The sequence below is a fragment of the Delphinapterus leucas genome, chromosome 15, assembly GCF_059928025.1.
Source record: "Delphinapterus leucas isolate spDelLeu-1000000601 "Yukka" chromosome 15, BTC_Dleu_Yukka2, whole genome shotgun sequence".
NCBI lineage: Eukaryota > Metazoa > Chordata > Mammalia > Artiodactyla > Monodontidae > Delphinapterus > Delphinapterus leucas.
This window is the reverse complement of record NC_143143.1, coordinates 60,648,649-60,665,661: the sequence shown is the minus strand read 5'-3', so window position 1 is coordinate 60,665,661 and position 17,013 is coordinate 60,648,649. Positions and strand designations below refer to the sequence as shown.

General features: G+C 50.9%; 1 protein-coding gene across 17 annotated transcripts in view; it reads right to left on the bottom strand.

The window, feature by feature from the left end:
* The window catches only part of TMEM74B (transmembrane protein 74B), a 30,984-nt gene continuing 13,971 nt past the window's right edge, over positions 1–17,013 (bottom strand). For 8 of the 17 annotated variants that reach the window (XM_089896651.1, XM_089896655.1, XM_089896652.1 and 5 more), the window contains one exon: positions 1–2,462. In XM_089896651.1, coding sequence (XP_089752777.1) covers positions 1,723–2,462 — 740 coding nt within the window. In that variant the 3' untranslated portion in view covers positions 1–1,722. Of the gene's footprint in view, positions 2,463–7,946; positions 16,083–17,013 lie in introns of those variants that run through there. The other 9 variants (XR_016387897.1, XR_016387890.1, XR_016387892.1 and 6 more) reach the window with 3 other exon arrangements.

The following is a 17,013-nucleotide window of genomic DNA, read 5'->3' as shown; positions in this document are numbered from 1 at the left end:
ATCCGTCATAGAGGCTATGATGTTACACTGCCCAGATGTTCAACTCACCGGACTGAAGGCTCAGGTTACAGATAATCAGGGCTGCTCTAGCCTACAGACCCCATGCCCACCCTATCCTCCCACCCTGAAGAGTCAGTTAGGATCAATGTCCCACATGGCCAACTGAGATGGAGTATGTAGGACCTGCATGGGTCGGAGGCTCACAGAAATGACCCCTTTAGAGTCTTCACACCAGTGGCCTAGAAGGTATGTACTCTCAAAGCCCTCTAGGGCCTTTCAGAATGGACGATGCCCTCCCCCAGTCCTCAAACACCTTTATCTCCTTGCCTGCTAGGGCCCACTTCCTTTCTTTGTCAGTAGTTTTTTGTTTGTTTGTTTGTTTTTTACGGTACACGGGCCTCTCACTGTTGTGGCCTCTCCCTTTGCGGAGCACAGGCTCCGGATGCGCAGGCTCAGCGGCCATGGCTCACGGGCCCAGCCGCTCCGCGGCATGTGGGATCTTCCCGGACCAGGGCACGAACCCGTGTCCCCTGCATCGGCAGGCGGACTCTCAACCACTGCGCCACCAGGGAAGCCCTCTTTGTCAGTAGTTTAAAGAGAATCTGGACAGAGCCTGGAAACACTCGACAAGAGAAACAGAACAAATGTGATCAATGTGGCTAGAATTTTCAGGCCACCAGAATGTGCCTGATTTCTCCCCCAATAAATTGGGGCTGCACTTTACAGCTACGGGAGTTGGGGAAGGAAGTTACAAATTCAGCATTAAAAAAAAATTTTTTTTCTGTTACGAGAATAAGGTCAGGCCTAAGAGACATATTATTGAGGAAGGGGAGGTAACGAAGGCCCACACTGTGTCCACAGAAATACAACAAAGCCCCTACCCTTTCCTGTTTAAAAGATCCCCCCGCCCTTGTCCAGGGAGTTAGTGAAAACTGTGCACATGACTTTGTAAAATGTGTGCTAAGATCTAGTCACAGCAGGTAATTCAAGACCAAGACCAGGCTGTAGCAAACTCTGGATTTAGCCCAGTCTAACCTGAGGACTGAGGGGGTCCTTTAACAGGACCGAGTGAGATGCTGGCTGTGTGACAGTGGTGGCCACCAACACTGGGTCAGAAAATGGCACAGAGAATGGTCAGCACCTGCCAGGCACTCTCGTCCCCTGAAGGAGCAGCCAGATGCAGAAACTGGGCTCCCATTCCATATAGGAATTCCTAGGGCAGAACTGGAGGGGCCATCCCTCTCACCGCACAGTCAGGGGGACTGAGGCCTGGAGTGGCGAGGTCGTCCCAGGGCTGACTTCTCCCCTCATCATGAAGCCACCTCCCACCTTAGACAGTCAGGGCTCAAAGCCAAGTTTGCCCAACAGCCATACATGGCAGATGAGGACAGCAGAGAGCCCGGAATTCCCCAAGGCATGGGGAACAGGCAGCTCTGGATCCTCGGGCAGGCCAAGAAACTCATCCTCCAAGTGCAGCAGTTTCCAAACTTTTGTATTTTTAGCAGCAGAAGCCATCCTTCAAACAAAACCTTATGCAAAACCTCAAGCTACAAAACAGATCGGGGGCAGCTCTCCCAAGCGAAGCCTGGGCCAGGCCCCAAGCTCCCCCTCCAGCACCCAGGACTCCTTCCACGGGGCCCTATGTGGAGCTCAGTCCGAAACCCCAGACTCGGAGGCCTTGTAGCCCTGAAGCTGAAGCAGCCAGATAGGGTGGGCTCTTACTTAAGACCCCTGGAGGGTGCGGCTGGTCTCCGAGACCTGGACGACTTCGTTCTCCACCAGGGCCTGGCTCCCATCCCCACTGAGCTGTCTCATGCGCAGGTTAATGGAGCCGTAGGTCTTCCTGGAGCCCCTGCCAGGGACGAAGTTCGGCCGGCGGTACAGCTCTCCCTTGCACAGGGAGACCATCAGCAGCACGGACAAGAGCATGCCGCCCACTGTGAGCAGCCCCAGGCCTGCAATGATGCACTTGTCCAGGTGTGAGCCCAGGCGCGCATAGTACATTTCTAGTCGTTCCATCTCCCGTGCTGACACTGTGTCCGGGTTGACACGGGCCTCTCGGGGGACGGTGTACGCAGTCACCACCAGGAGGATCCCGCTCACCAGGAAAACCAGAGCGGAAACGAAGCCGTAATCCACCGGGCGGCTCACAGGCTCCAGGCCTGGCCCCTCTTCTGAACGCAGGGACAGGTCGTCCCTCTGGGATCGGGGCCATGAGGGGACGCCCTCAGGGGGGCTGGGGGAGCTGCCCAGTCTGGCATCCCTAGGGTTCTGGAAATGAGTCTCGTGCTCCTCCGAAAAGAAGCAGGCATTCTCCACACCCGCCCTGCGTGGGGCCGCTGGACCCAGAGGAGCTGGTCTCCTTGGGGCCTGGGGACCATTGCTCAGTGTCTTCAGTTCCAGACCAGGGGAAGATGCCATTGGGAAGGCGGGCCCCAGCTCATCCCTTGGCCGCTTGGCAGCTAGAAGAGAAAACAGAAAGTCAGTGGAATTTAGCGAACCTCTACTGAGAGCCTGCTGGTGCCAGACATCACAGAAGGCCCCGAGAGATGTGAAGGTGAGTCAGGCCCAGTTTCCACCGGGGAGGTGGGGGAGCCCGCCAGCCAGAGGGGGAGGCAGGGGATAAGATAATGACAGAGCAGTGAGACCCAATCCGCGCTAGGATCCTGCTTCACCACTGGCGGGCATGTGGCTTTGGGCAATTCCCGTATCGTCTCTGGGCCTGTTTCCCTCTATATTAAATGACAGTAATACTACCACTCCATATTTAACAGGGCTGATATAGGGATTGAGTTAATCCATATAAAGTGCTCAGAATAGTAAGGACTCAGTAAGTATCAGCAATGAGCTATTATGATGGAGGAAATTTAAATACAGTAGATAGGTTCTAATCCCAGTGTCACCATTTGAGCTTTGGCAAGTGAGGTGACCTTTCTAGACTCAATTTTCTCATCTGTTAAATGTGAATAAGCCAAATGTCTCCCTTATAGGGATGATGTGAGGATTTCATAAAATAAGGCATTTAAGGCCCCTGCCAGTTCAATTAATGGACACTGTTGTGATGAAGTGAGAATGACTGGGGGCAGGGGAAGGGGTAGAGATGAAGGTGGTCGTAAGAACAAAAGGAGAAAGTTAGGGAAGCTTCTAGGAGTTGGTGGCATTTGAGCCAAACCTCAGAGGATGAGTGGGAAATCCCCCAGCACTGAGAGGGGACAAGGGCATTTTGGAGAGGGAGAAGGGGTGCCTTGAGGTCAGCTGGGACCAGCTCACTAAGGACTCTGAAAACCAGGCCAAGGAGCCAGGGAGGCGAGGCGTTGGGGATGGGAGGGCTAACACCGCCTAGGTTTTGGAAAGCTCTCTCTGGCTGCTGCATGGAGGACAGACAGGATGGGGAAGGAGGAGAGTGGAGGCCAGGGGTCCAGGGAGGAACCCAGTGTGGTCAGGGGAGACATGGAAGCTGAGAGGGCAAAGAGAAAGGAGCATACCTGAGAGCCATGACTGAGGTCAAGGCCAAATGCCTTTATGTAAATAGAAGATGGGAGGACCTGGATGCAGACCACAGAAGGGGAGCTGGGAGAGGAGCGGGTAAGGGGGTACTCTCTGCTCAAAGAGGAGACGCCCTACCCAAGTACCTGAATACACACCCACACAGACAGACAGCACATGTGCCAAAGGATACCAGCTTACAGCCCATGGGCCATATTTGGCTCATAGAAGTTCTGCTTTTTTTTGTTTCTGGTCTGTTCATCTGGTTTTTGGTGAAGCAGTTGCCAATATATAAAAAGCAAAAGATTTTACACTTTATTTATTTATTTATTTTTTTAAATAGATCTTTATTGGAGTATAATTGCTTTACTATACTGTGTTAGTTTCTGTTGCACAACAAAGCGAATCAGCCATATGCATACACATGCCCCATATCCCCTCCCTCTTGAGCCTCCCTCCCATCCTCCCTATGCTACCCCTGTAGGTCATCGCAAAGCACCGAACTGATCTCCCTGTGCTATGCGGCTGCTTCCCACCAGCCAACTATTTTACATTTAGTGTATGTATGTCGATGCTACTCTCACTTCGCCCCAGCTTCGCCCTCCCACCCCATGTCCTCAAGTCCATTCTCTATGTCTACCTCTTTATTCCTGCCCTGCAACTAGGTTCATCAGTACCCCCCCTTTTTTTTTTTATAAATTTATTTATTTTTGGCTGCGTTGAGACTTCACTGCTGTGTGTGGGCTTTCTCTAGTTGCAGTGAGCAGGGGCTACTCTTTGTTGTGGTGCGCGGGCTGCTCATTGCGGTGGCGTCTCTTGTTGCAGAGCACGGGCTCTAGAGTACAGGCTCAGTAGTTGTGGCGCACGGGCTTAGTTGCTCCGCGGCATGTGGGATCTTCCTGGACCAGGGCTCGAACCCGTGTCCCCTCCATTGGCAGGCGGATTCTTAACCACTGCGCCACCAGGAAAGCCCACCCCCCTTTTTCTTTTTTTAGATTCCATATATATGCGTTAGCATACAGTATTTGTTTTTCCCTTTCTGACTTACTTCACTCTGTATGACAGACTCTAGGTCCATGCACCTCACTACAAATAACTCAATTTCATTTCTTTTTATGGCTGAGTAATATTCCATCGTATATATGTGCCAAATCTTCTTTATCCATTCATCTGTCGATGGACATTTAGGTTGGTCCCATGTCCTGGCTATTGTACATAGTGCTGCAGTGAACATTTTACACTTTAAACCTTGGATGCCTGGCTTCTCTTGCAAAAGGAAAGAATCTGACCACCCTAGCCCCCATTCCCTCACAGCCACACTCAGCTGGAGCTGATGATGGAGTCCTCCCTCAGGCAGATCTGGTGCTCCCCTGACAGGCCCCACCTGGCATGTAGAACTCCTGATCCCACAGCAGAACTAGCCCGTTCCCCCTGCACACTGATGTACTGTGGGTACATACACCACAGACCCAAGTCCCCACACTGCACAGAGACCCCCAGGTGCAGAGTGGCTCGTATGCCCTAGTGTGTCTACACACACGTACACAGAATTCTAGACCTTTCTCTGCATTTGTGTGCCTGAATTTATTCTCCAGTTCTCTGTGCTTCAGTGTGTGTGTGTGTGTGTGTGTGTGTGTGTGTGTGTGTGTGAGAGAGAGAGGGAGAGAGAGAGAGAGGGAGAGAGAGAGAGGATATAAGCAAATGAATGAAGTGAAAATGAATGGAATGAATGAAATTTAAAGAGCCTCAGGGCAGGAAGGCTCATCTTTCTGATCTTCCTTCCAACATGGGCCTGCATCAGACACCTCCTCTTAGCACACACAGGGCCTTTCATCTGAGTACAAAGCCTGTTTCCACTTACAACCCATCTCTATGACCATGTCCCTTTTTCCTGAGTTCCAATTTAATAAATGTTTACTGAGCACCTACACTCCCTGCTGGGCCCTACTGCAGGCACTTCACTCAGAAGTATTGTGTATAACCCCCACGAGCCCCACGAGCAGTTATTACTATCTCCATTTTACAAAATGTGGCCAAGATCCCATGGCATGCATGTGGGGGCCAGGAGTTGAAAGCAGGTTCCCCAAGAATTGTTATCACTTAAAAGCCTGCAAACCCACACACTCTTGTACCAGTGGCATCATTCTGCCTTCCTTCCCTGGTCTTCCAGGCCTCATTTGTAGATTCTGTACTTTATCCCACTGTTTAACATCAACCACGAGCAGCTTGAGGGCAGGGATATGTCTGGGTCCGCAGCCCCCTGCACAGGGCTTGGAACACAGCCAGCCCTCAGGAATGGTTTGGCAACCTGCCCAGGCAGACAATCCTTCCCAAACACAGGGTGGGGAGTGCCTACTCAGGGCCAGGCTCTGCCCAGACTGCTCCCACTTTCCAGTAAACCAAGAGGAGAGGTGTGTTCATTGGCTTTTTTTACTTTTGGCACCAAAAGCATTTTCCTGAGTGCCCAGCCAGTAACAGGGACTGGCAGTGACCACTCCTGCCCAGTTGGTGTCCAGATGTGGTCCCCCACCCATGTCTTAAGCATCCTCCACAGAACTCAGCCCCTGGAGTGGCCCAGGAACCCCCTTCCCAGACCAACACATTGATGCTTCCATATCCCAGAAAAAACCCAGGACACCCAAATTCTTGGAGCAGGGCTCTTTCACTTGGCAGGAACCCAAAACTTTTTCCTTAGGATGCCAGCAGAGTTAGGAAGAGGGTGGAGGAAAAGGAGATTCCCTATTACCTAGAGTTGCTATGTATCTGACACACAGGTTCAGAGATGCCCACCACTTACAAGGGCATGCCCAGTAAATTATCCAAAACATAAGCAGAAACAGACAAGCTGACAATGATGCTGGTGTCCACTGCTCACACCCCACAACTGTACCAGTGACACTCAAGTTTCATCTGCAGTCCAACAGGAGCTGAAAAGCACACCTCAGTTCCACACTTATACCCCCAGGGGCCTTTTCCACATGCAACATTCACAGACATGGGAAGCCACGCAGTGTGAGCCACAGATCCATAGACCACATTGGTACCCACACCCCAGCAAGGGACAGAGCTGGTTACACACACACACACACACACACACACACACACACACAGAGTTTACTACCCTCAGGACTGCTAAGATCCACCAAGATCCCCCCAGGCCCAGCACCCCACCCACTGGTGTGCACTAACACGCGGGGAGACAGACGCACAGCGGGAGTGGGTAAGCTTCACAAAACCCAATCGATAGACACACGCACGAGTTGTACACAAAGCCTCGGGCGCTCAGATATGTCCACGCTGTTATACCCAAAGTTCCGCTCAGAAAGCCCCAGCACCCCGACTGCCCGCCGCACCCGCGCGCCCGCCAGCCCGCAGCTCACACCCCCTGCTCCTGCCCTTGACCACAAACGCCGCTGGGCCGGGCCAGGCCGGACCGGGCAGAGCGGCGCCGGTAGCCAGGCGGCCAGGCGGCCCACGAAGGCCAGGATCTGCGAGGACAGGCGTGCGTCCGGGTCCCCTCGCCTCGTGTCCTTCGGCCGGGCCGCGAGGTCAGGCTAGCTCTCCTTGGCCGCCCCTCGCCGCCTCGGGCCCTCGGTCTCCCGCCGCCCCTCGCAGTCCCCTTTTCGCGTGCGTACCTGTGCCGGGCCTCCCTCACTGCCTCCCCACGCGGGAGGCGAGGGCGCCGGGCAACGGCGAGGGCGCGTCCTCCCAGTGCGCCTCCCCGCAGCCGGTGCCCGCCCGCCGGTGTCTGTGCTGCGGCGCAGCCCGGGAGAGAGCGGGCCCGGCCGCCGCCTCCTCCTCGCCCTCCCCGGCTCCCGCCCCCTTCCCGGCCGGGCCGGGTCCGGCCCGGCCCGGAGACGCTGCCGCGGCGCACTTACCTGCTCGCTCCGCGCGGGGCTGTACCGAGGCGGCCACGGCCTCTGAGAGCTCCGGGGAGGGAGGACGGAGAAGGGGCGAGAGCCGGGGATCGCCGAGCGCAGCGGATCGGGCTCCGCCCGCGGCCGGCGAGGGCGCCGGGAGAGTTAGCGCGGGGAGGTACTGGGAGGAGGGTAACGGACTAGGGTGAGAGTGGGGGGACACGGATCCATCCTCCTGCCCTCCCCACCCCTTGGGGCAGATCCGTTTCGCCAGCACCTGGGCTTAGGGAACTGAAGCCTTCATCCCGTGGTGCCTGGGCGCAGCGGCGAGGCGCGGGGGTGAGTGCTGAAAGAGACCCCTCCCTCGGCCGCCGGCCTCGCCCCTCGGCTGGGGAGCCCCTACTGCGCCAAGCCCCCACTCTTCCTCCGCTCCTCACCCCCTCCCACACACACAGCCCTCAGGTTGGACCCAGGGTTCTCTCCGAGGTCCTTAGGTCGGGATAGTCTTCTCTGGCGTTTGTGGCTCCGTGGCTCAAGGGCGCCACCTGAAGGCTGAAAGGAAGCCTCTGAAGACCACCCCTCACCCCCAAACACACGCGCGCGCGCGCGCGCGCGCGCGCGCACTCCTCCTTTTCCCCTGCTCTTCTTTTTTTGTGGTCCACTGAGGTACACAGCCCAAGACGGGTGTTATCTTGGAGGATTACCAATGGCCACACACCCCTTCTTCCTCCAAGGCCCAGCTGTAGTGCCCCCTCCCCTGGGAAGCCTAGCTCGATGCCCCACACACTCCCTCGCCCCAGGGGCCCCTACAGCTGCGCTCTTTGCCTGCGTTATTGTCCTTATTTCTGAGAATTGTGATTTTCAGTAAGTGCCAGCATCCCTCATCAGACTGGCACCTCCTGGAGAACAGGGCCCCTGTCTGGTCCCCCCCAGAGCCCAGCGGTGGGTTTGGGTGAGCAGGTGGTGAGTAGGGCAGATTCCACTATTTCTCTCCGTTAAAGGGCTCAGATTAAGGTGAGTCAGTGAGATGCCTAGAGCACAAAAGTTAAGGAGACTCTCCCTCTTTGGGGGCCCAGGCGAAGCCCAGAGAGGAGGTCCGTGTGAAGATCATGGGGTTTCCGGAAGTCTCCGTGGCCAGCTCACTCTGGTAAGTCCTCCCGCCTCTCTGAGCCTCAGTGCTCGCCTCTGCCAATGGAATCATGAAAATGCAGACTCCAGGAGCTTTGGGAGGGTCAGCAGAGGTCAGCCATCTGGAAGGACAGGCAGATGGGGATGCCCTGTCCTGGCTCCTCAGCCACCTCATGTGAGAACCTGACATGTCCTGCTCCAAAGGCCTGTGCCATCCTTGACAAGGAGGACAGTGGAGGCCACCCTGGAGGCCAGGTGCCCAGGCCTTTGAGGCCAGTGTGACAGAGACCAGGGCAGGACCTCCAGGGATGGGAAGGCTTCAGTCTCTTCCTGCCTTCCAGAAGCCTGGCCTATTGTTAGGGACCTCAAAAGGAGCTGGCTGTGGCACCAGACTCCCGAGAGAATCCCAGCTCCACCATTCATGGGTGTGTGGCCTTGTCCCCTCTCAGAGCTCAGTTTCCTCATCTGTTTAATGGACTTAGTAAGGGTTATAGGGATTATATGCGATACTCCCTGTAAAGCGTGCACAGTTCCCTCCCTCAGCCCTGCCTCAGAGCCTCTGCCTTTGCTGTTCCTTCTGCCTGGGACACGCTTCTTCCTGAGACCCCCAGAGCTCGCCCTCACTTCCTTCACGTCTTTGCTCAAATGTCACCTTCTCAGAGACACCTTCCTACATCATCCTTTTAAAACTAGCAGTGCCCCAGCACCCTTTGCTCCTTAACTCTGAATTTCTCTCCATAGCATTTATCAACTCCTGACAGTTGCTTATTTCTTTCTTTATTGTCACCACCACTAAAATATGTGTCAAGAGGCAGAAGCTTTGCCTGTTTCCCTCCCTCCTGTATCCCCAGACACTAGAAAAGGAGCCAACACATAGGAGGCCCTTGATAAATATTTATCGAATAAAGAATAGAGAAAATGAGCAAATATTTATTGAGTTCCTATTATATACTGATTAATGAGGTAGACTTCATCCCTACCCTCTAGAAGTTTGTATTCCAGTGGGAGAAAAGGATAAGTAAATGTAACACTGCCACAGAGCAAAGGTACATAGTGCTGTTCAAGCTTTCAGCAAGGTGCTGACCTAGTCAGGGAGATGGGGATGGCTCCTGGCTCCCCTGCAGAAGTGAGGACTGAGCCGAGATTGAAAGGCTGAATAGGAGGCAACTAGGTAAAGACAGCAGGAAGAGAGGCCCAGCAGAGGGACTGGCATGTGCAAGGGCCCTGGGGTAGAAGAGAGTATGGTGAGTGTGAGGCTTGACGGAGACCAGGGTGTTTGCCCTGAAGGGCTCAATAAGGAACGTTGGAGATAAGGCTGGACTGTCAGTGAGCCAGGTCACTGAGAATCCTTGTAAGCCAAGCAGTTGGTTCTTTATCCCCAGAGCAGTGGGGAGTCATCGATCAGTGTGAGTAAAGAGTTAACAAACTTTTCCTCTTCTGCATGAGAATTTGACCTTTGGTTAACTGTGTAGCTCTGTTTCCTTGGAAACAGATAAACATATCACTCTGTTACTAGGCAACATTGCTATGATAAAAATGACCCCAAGGAGGAGCCTAGAATGATCCATGTGGTAATGGAGTAGAATTGGAGATATCAGTATGAACTCATGTTTAGCATAATATTGATGAAGATGAGTACGTATTTATGATACATGTGGTAGATAACTATAAATGTATATACACACAAGTCAGTATACACTGTATTTCCTTTCTCTGTCGGCTGCGAGGACCTAGCTGCATGACACTGCATAGCAACAAGCGCACCTGGTTCCCATATCTTGGTTTCTAATACCACTCTCCAATAAAAGGAACCAGGGAGAAATGGCTGATTCTAGGACTGGAGCAGGAAATGTACAAGACGAGCCTGGAGTATCTGATAGTGCCAGAAAGTAAGAAAGGAACAAACCACACGCACACACACACACACACGCACACACACAATGATGGGGGTATGTCAAAGGACATAGGGGCTGACTAAAAGAGCTCCTAATAGCCAAAGTTAGAAAAATTTGATCAAAAAAAAAATATTGGATTGTAACCTAAAATATGATAAATGAAAAAATGGGGGGGAAAGAGAAATCTCTGATGCAGAATTCCAAATACTCCATCCTCAGGGAAGCAACATAACGCCCCAATTCTTTTTTTTCTTTAGACTCCTGTGTAGAGATTTTTTATACAATTTTTAAATGTTACATTCCATTTACAGTTATTATAAAATATTGGCTATATTCCCCCGGGTTGTACAATACAGTCTTGTAGCCTATCTTACACACAATAGTCTGTACCTCCCACCCCTCCACCTCTGTGTCGTCCCTCTCCTCTCCCCACTGGTAACCACTAGTTTATTCTCTATTATTTGTGCATAACTCCCCAATTCTTAAGTGTGGGCGGAGCATAGTGCCTTTCAGAGAGTACAGTATGGGAGTGGGGTGGAGATAATTTTATACTGGAGAAACTGACAAACCTGATTACCTCAGCCAGGGGATCAAAGTCAACATCAACAGTCAAATTATGTTAATAGTATGTATCCTTGATATGGTGTGATGGGAATGGCACTTTACCTCTGTGATCTCTCTCACAAAACCCATAACCCCAGTCTAACCAGGAGATAAACATCACACAAGTCCCAACTGAGGGACATTTTACAAAATACCTGACCTCAGAACTGTCGAAACAAGGAAAGTCTGAGAAACTGTCACAGCCAAGAGGAGCCTGAAAGATGCATGACAGCTAAATGTACTATGGTGTCCTGGATGAGATCCTGGAATAGGAAAAAAGGACATTAGGTAAATATTAAGGAAATCTGAACAAAGTGTGGACTTTAGCTAATAATAATGGATCAATATTGGTTCATTAATTATAACAAATTTATCATACTAATATAAGGTGTTAATAATAGAAGAAATTGGGTATGGGTATATGGGAACTCTTTGTGCTTTCTTCCCAATTTTTCTCTAAATCTAAAACTGTTCTAAAAACTAAAGGGTTTTTTTTTTCTTAAAGACCCCTGATTGGTAAATTACATCTGGGATGAGAGGAACTATAAATACCTGGTGGGAAATCATATTTTGGGCTTCATGAGCATGATGACTCCTGTAATTGGGCAGGTACAAAGGTATCGGCTCCCAGGGGACATGAAGCTTTTAAGCCACGATGACTCCTGCACCCACCAGCTGGGGATTCATTTCCTTGAACCTGTGCTGTACTGCTCTGGCACACATGCAGCAAGGACTCCCCCGCTGAGAGGGAGAGTTGAGTGCTGGTGCTGACATTGAGTGCCATTCTAGCAAGCTGAGGTTCCTGTCTTACATCCATCAGAGTATGTCAATGCCAAGTACGGCTTGTGGTCATCTGTTGAGTCTGAGTGTGTAGTTGAACCTAAGAAGACTCCTTGTGGACATTGCAGTGGGTGATAAGCAGGAGAATGACGTGATCAGATTTGCATTTTGAAAACATTCTCTCTCTGGCTGCTCCCAGGTGCAAGGGGACAAGAGAGAAAGCAGAGACCATCAGGAGGTTATTGTGGTCATGTTGGCATGTGATAAGTCCTCAATCAATTCACTGCAGTTATGTGTCTATGAGACGTGTGGGTCTGTGAGAGAATGTTCTTGTAGAATATTAGAATATCACTTAATCCAGAATTTTCCAAAGGGTATGGTACATGACATGATTTCTTGGTGTTATATAGATAAATGTGTTTGGGTATCTATGGCTGCACCCCAAAATTTATCAGCTTAAAAGAAAATTATTTATTTGCTCAGTTTTGCAGTTTGGGCTGGATTTGGTGGGGACAGCTCAATTCTTCTCTACATGGTGTCAGCTAGGGTGATACAAACAGCTGGGAACTGGCTGTGGGTTCTTCTATTATCTACCACACTCTCCAGGTGGCTAGCGTGGGCTTCCTTATACAATGGTGGTCTCAAGGTAGTCAGAGTTTTTATGGCACTCAACTTTCCCAGAGTACAAAAGCAGAAGCTGTTGGAGCTTCCTAAAGCTGAGGGAACAGTCACAATGTCACTTCTGCTGCATTCTATTGCTTTAGTGAATGTCACAGGCCAGCCCAGAGTCGAGGGGAGGGGTCTACATAAGTGTATGAATACTGAGAGGCCTGGATCACTGGAGGCAGTAACAGTCTCCCACCATCTATCCTGTATCTATATACACCCCCCCCCATATGTATATGTATTCATTTTAATGGCTAGGTATTTGTTTTATTCTAATGTGTTTTAGAAAAGTAGATAACTAGCTCAGGAAACTAAAGATATCATGGATAGTATTGCTTAGAATGAGGGCAGAAAAGTATATGAGTCTACATGAAGTTGGAGCAACATATTCTGCTGGTTTCCCCCACTATACGCTCTCCTTTCCTTCTACTGGGATAGACTTGTTGACCGATAGCTAGCACAGTGCAATCAGAATAAGGATTCCATTTCCCAGCCTCCCTTGCAGTTATGTATGAACAAGTAGGCAATGAGCCATTAGTCATCATCAGAGGAGAAGGTGTGGGCAAAATGTATTAAGTGTTCTTAAAGGAAGGGGATATGCCCTCCTTCTCCCCTTTTGTCATTCCTGCTGCCAGGATGCAGACCTGATGGCTGGAGCTGGAGCAGTAGTCTTGGACCGTGAGCTGGAAGCATGTTAGGATGGGGGAGCAAAAAAGTTGAAGGAATCTAGATCCCAGATGACCATGGAAACACCAGCCTGGGATAGTTTCCCACACTTTTTTTTTTTTTTTTGCAGTACGCGGGCCTCTCACTGCTGCGGCCTCTCCCGTTGCGGAGCACAGGCTCTAGACGTGCAGGCTCAGCGGCCATGGCTCACGGGCCCAGCCCCTCCACGGCATGTGGGATCCTCCCGGACCGGGGCACGAACCCGTGTCCCCTGCATCGGCGGGTGGACCCCCAACCACCGCGCCACCAGGGAAGCCCTTCCCACACTTTTATTTGTTAGAGAAATAAACTCTTATATAAGCTACTATTACCTGGAATTTTCTGTCACTCAGAAGAGTTTTCCTATCTAATGTGATCGGTTTAAAGACAAATACAAGTAAGTCAAAGTAGAGGTGGTAGGCAAAACCGAGAAGGAGGTATGTGAGTAGCTGAAGTTTGAAAAATACAGATCCAATCTGACCTCCTGTGTTCCAGGTGAGAAAACTCTGAATACAGCCTTCAGTGTGTCCAAAAGGGTCATATGAAAGGATAACCCAGGCAAACTTAAAGTTTCACTAGGGGAAGAAAGGGGGAGAAAGGAAAAGTATTCCTGGAGGAGGGAATAACCCTTTTAACAGGCTCAAGGATGAAGTAATAGTAATGAATTACTTGTGTGTTTATTTTAATTGACAAGCACTTATGTAGCCCTCTCCAAATGCCAGGCAATATTCTAAGTGCTGTACAAACATTAAATCAATTATCGTAAACACCTGTCATGCAGGTGCTATGATTATCTCCATTTTAAGATGAGGAAGTGGAGGCAAGAGTGGTTAATAACTTGCCCAAGGTCACACAGCCGGTTTACGACATTTCTGGGATTCAAATCCAGACCCCAACTAAGTGTTGATAGCCACTATGCTGAGTTCCATCATAATTTTCAAAGCATGTGCAAAATTCCTGAGCTGTTAATGTTATTCTCCCCACTCCCCCCCCCTTTTTTTTTTTTTTTGGCCGAGCCACAAGGCTTGCAGGATCTTAGTTCCCCAACCAGGGATTGAACCCAGGCCACCGCAGTGAAAGCGCCGAGTCTTAACCAGTGGACTGCCAGGGAATTCCTAATCCCCTTTCTTACATTTAGGAAAATTGAATGCCAAAGAGAGGAGATTGCTCTGTAGCCACACTGAGGGGTAGTAGAAATACAACCAGAACCAAGGGCCTGGACTTCCAGATGGATTTGGGAACCTCAGATAGACCTAAAGTCCCAGGGCTGATTGGCCGCATGCCTACTCTCCCTACCCCATTCAGTTTTATCTCCCACTCATTCACCTGGCGAGGGAATTGGGACTCACATCAACTGGGCAACTTGCCTCAGAGTCACACCCAAGGCTAGTTGCAGCCAAGAAACACTTTTCCCACAGTTGCACTCTGCTTCCAGAGTCTCCACCACCTCGTCAGGGTCAGAGGCTGTGCTTCCCTGACATAAGGACATAGGGTTGTGTACTGGGTACCTGGGCATGGGACAGGTGTGTATAGGATACACGTACACAGGGTGCCTGTGTACAGAGCAGAAGGGCTAGAATACCCGTATACAGGACACTCATGCACAGAAGAGGTGCACGGGACTCATTTGTACAGGGCACACAGGGATAGGATGTGTCATAGGTTGAGTTCCCCCAGAAGCAAACCTGAGACAAGAATTTGAGGGCAAGTGGTTTATCTGGGAGGTGGTTCCAGGAAGCACTGCAGAGGAGTGGGGAATTTCGACACGGAACGGAAGGGAAGGCTTCCGATGTACCAGTGGGCAAGCCCATGGCTGCTGCAGGCAACTGGGACTCAGTCCTGCTGGACTGAGTATTGTCCCACCAGAGAGCTGAGGGAAGGGAGGTATTTATCTACCAACTCCTTTTTGCCAGCACATCCAGCCTGTCCTTTGCACAGGTCAAGCACGTTCCTTAAGCAGAGAGTCAGATGTACTTTGCAGTAGGAAGCCCTGGGCACATATGGAGAAGGGGAATGTCAGGGGGATGTGGGTGGAGCTCTGGAAGCATTTGCTACAGGACACAGAGGTGCAGGGCATGTTCAGGACCCATGAGTACACAGATAAAGAGCACAGGCAGAAGGCAAATGATCAGATTACCAGCCTTGCTGTCTGGGGTGAAGCGAGGGCCTGCTGGGAGGGGGGAAATAGCACAGAAGAAGAGGCAGTGTTGGGACCCCCAAGTCAACTGGTCCTCCATCCGTGTGCTCCAGCTGGCTGCTGTGATGGCATGAACTTGCGTGGTAAGAAAGGTGGGCTTAAGGGCTCTCACAGTGTGGAAGCTTCTCTCTGCTAAACTTCCGCCTTATTTGTATTTTACAAAGTGGGGATGAGGGTGAAGGTGCCCAGGATAAAAGAGGGACCACCCTCAAGGCTGGGTAGGGCCCTAGATTAGGAGTTAGACACGGAGGCAGAGCTCAGTGAGATCACTGAGCCCACTTGCTGCATCCAAGAGATGGAAATAACTCTGCCCACGTGTCTCAGGGCAGGTCACCTACTACTCTTACACCTCGGGTTCCCTGTCTGTCCAGTGAGCATCACGGAAGTCCTCTCCCTGCTATGGACTTCACAGAGCTGTTGTGAGGAGCAGATCAGGTCACAAACAAGAAGACACTTGGAAGAGAATAAAATATATAGGTGGGGGGATTATGGAAGGGCCTGAGTGGGGGCAATCAAGGAACCTGGCTTCTCCCTCTAGCTCTGCTGCTATAGTTTTAGGATATTGGTTTGACTCCTGTAATAAAGAGGCCCAAAATGATAGTGCCTTTAATAAAACAGAATTCATTTCTCTTTCATGTAAAAGCATACACAGCAGTTAAGGCTGATACGGTGGCTTCACATGTCGCAGGAGACCTCAGTTCTTTCTATCTTGTTGCTCTGCCATCCTCCACCTGGTGGCCCAAGATGGCTACTCCAGCTCCAGCCCTTATGAGTATATTCCAGTCAGCAGAAGGAGAAGCAGGGGGAGGGGCAGGAATCCTCCTCCCTCCTTTTAAAGGCACAGCCCAGAAATTGCACACATCACGTCCATTCATATCCCACTGACCAGGATTTAATCATCTGACCACACTTCCCTGCCGGGGAGTCTAGGGATAGTCTTTTGCCATGTGTGAATGGGAGAAGGGATATTGAGGAACAACCTGCAATTTTTGCCACAGCTGCTGACTTGTTTGGGCAAAACTCACATCACCACCTGAGCCATGGTTTCTTCATCCGCAAATTTATTCATTCATCCATTCATTCATATATTCATTCATTCATATATATATTCCAGGTTTGTGATATAAAGTACAATTTTTGAACCACTTGATTGCTAATGAGTTCTCCTACTAGCTGGACCATAAGCCCTGTGAGGTCAGGTGTGAGGTCTTTTTACTCAGCGCCATACCTCTGGCATCCAGGGCAGAGCCTCGTCTGGCACATGGAAGCCATATTACCAGCTGCCCATGGATGATGCATGGATGGCCATTCTGGCTTTGATAATTGGTGCGGACATTTTTCCTCGCTGAGGAGTTTATGTTCTTTCCTTTCCTAGGCCTCCTGGTTCCACCTCCCCTTCTCCCCATGTGCCAAGGCTTTCCAAGCCTATGAAATAAAACGTTCTCTGAGCCAGAATCGTGAGAGTAGGATTAAAAATAAATGAAAGTGTGTCAAAACAAGTTAACCACAAGAAATGTCTTCCCAGGATAATTCAGCGTTGGCAATGGAGGCCAAGGACAGAGCATCAGACTCTAATAGCCAAGCACTCCTATCAATACCACTCCTGTGTCGGGCAGAGAACCTGCTGGGCTGCCCAGGATGGCAGCAGATGGCCTAGCCTGAGCCCCCGCTTGACCCTCCACCCCTGCAAGACAAC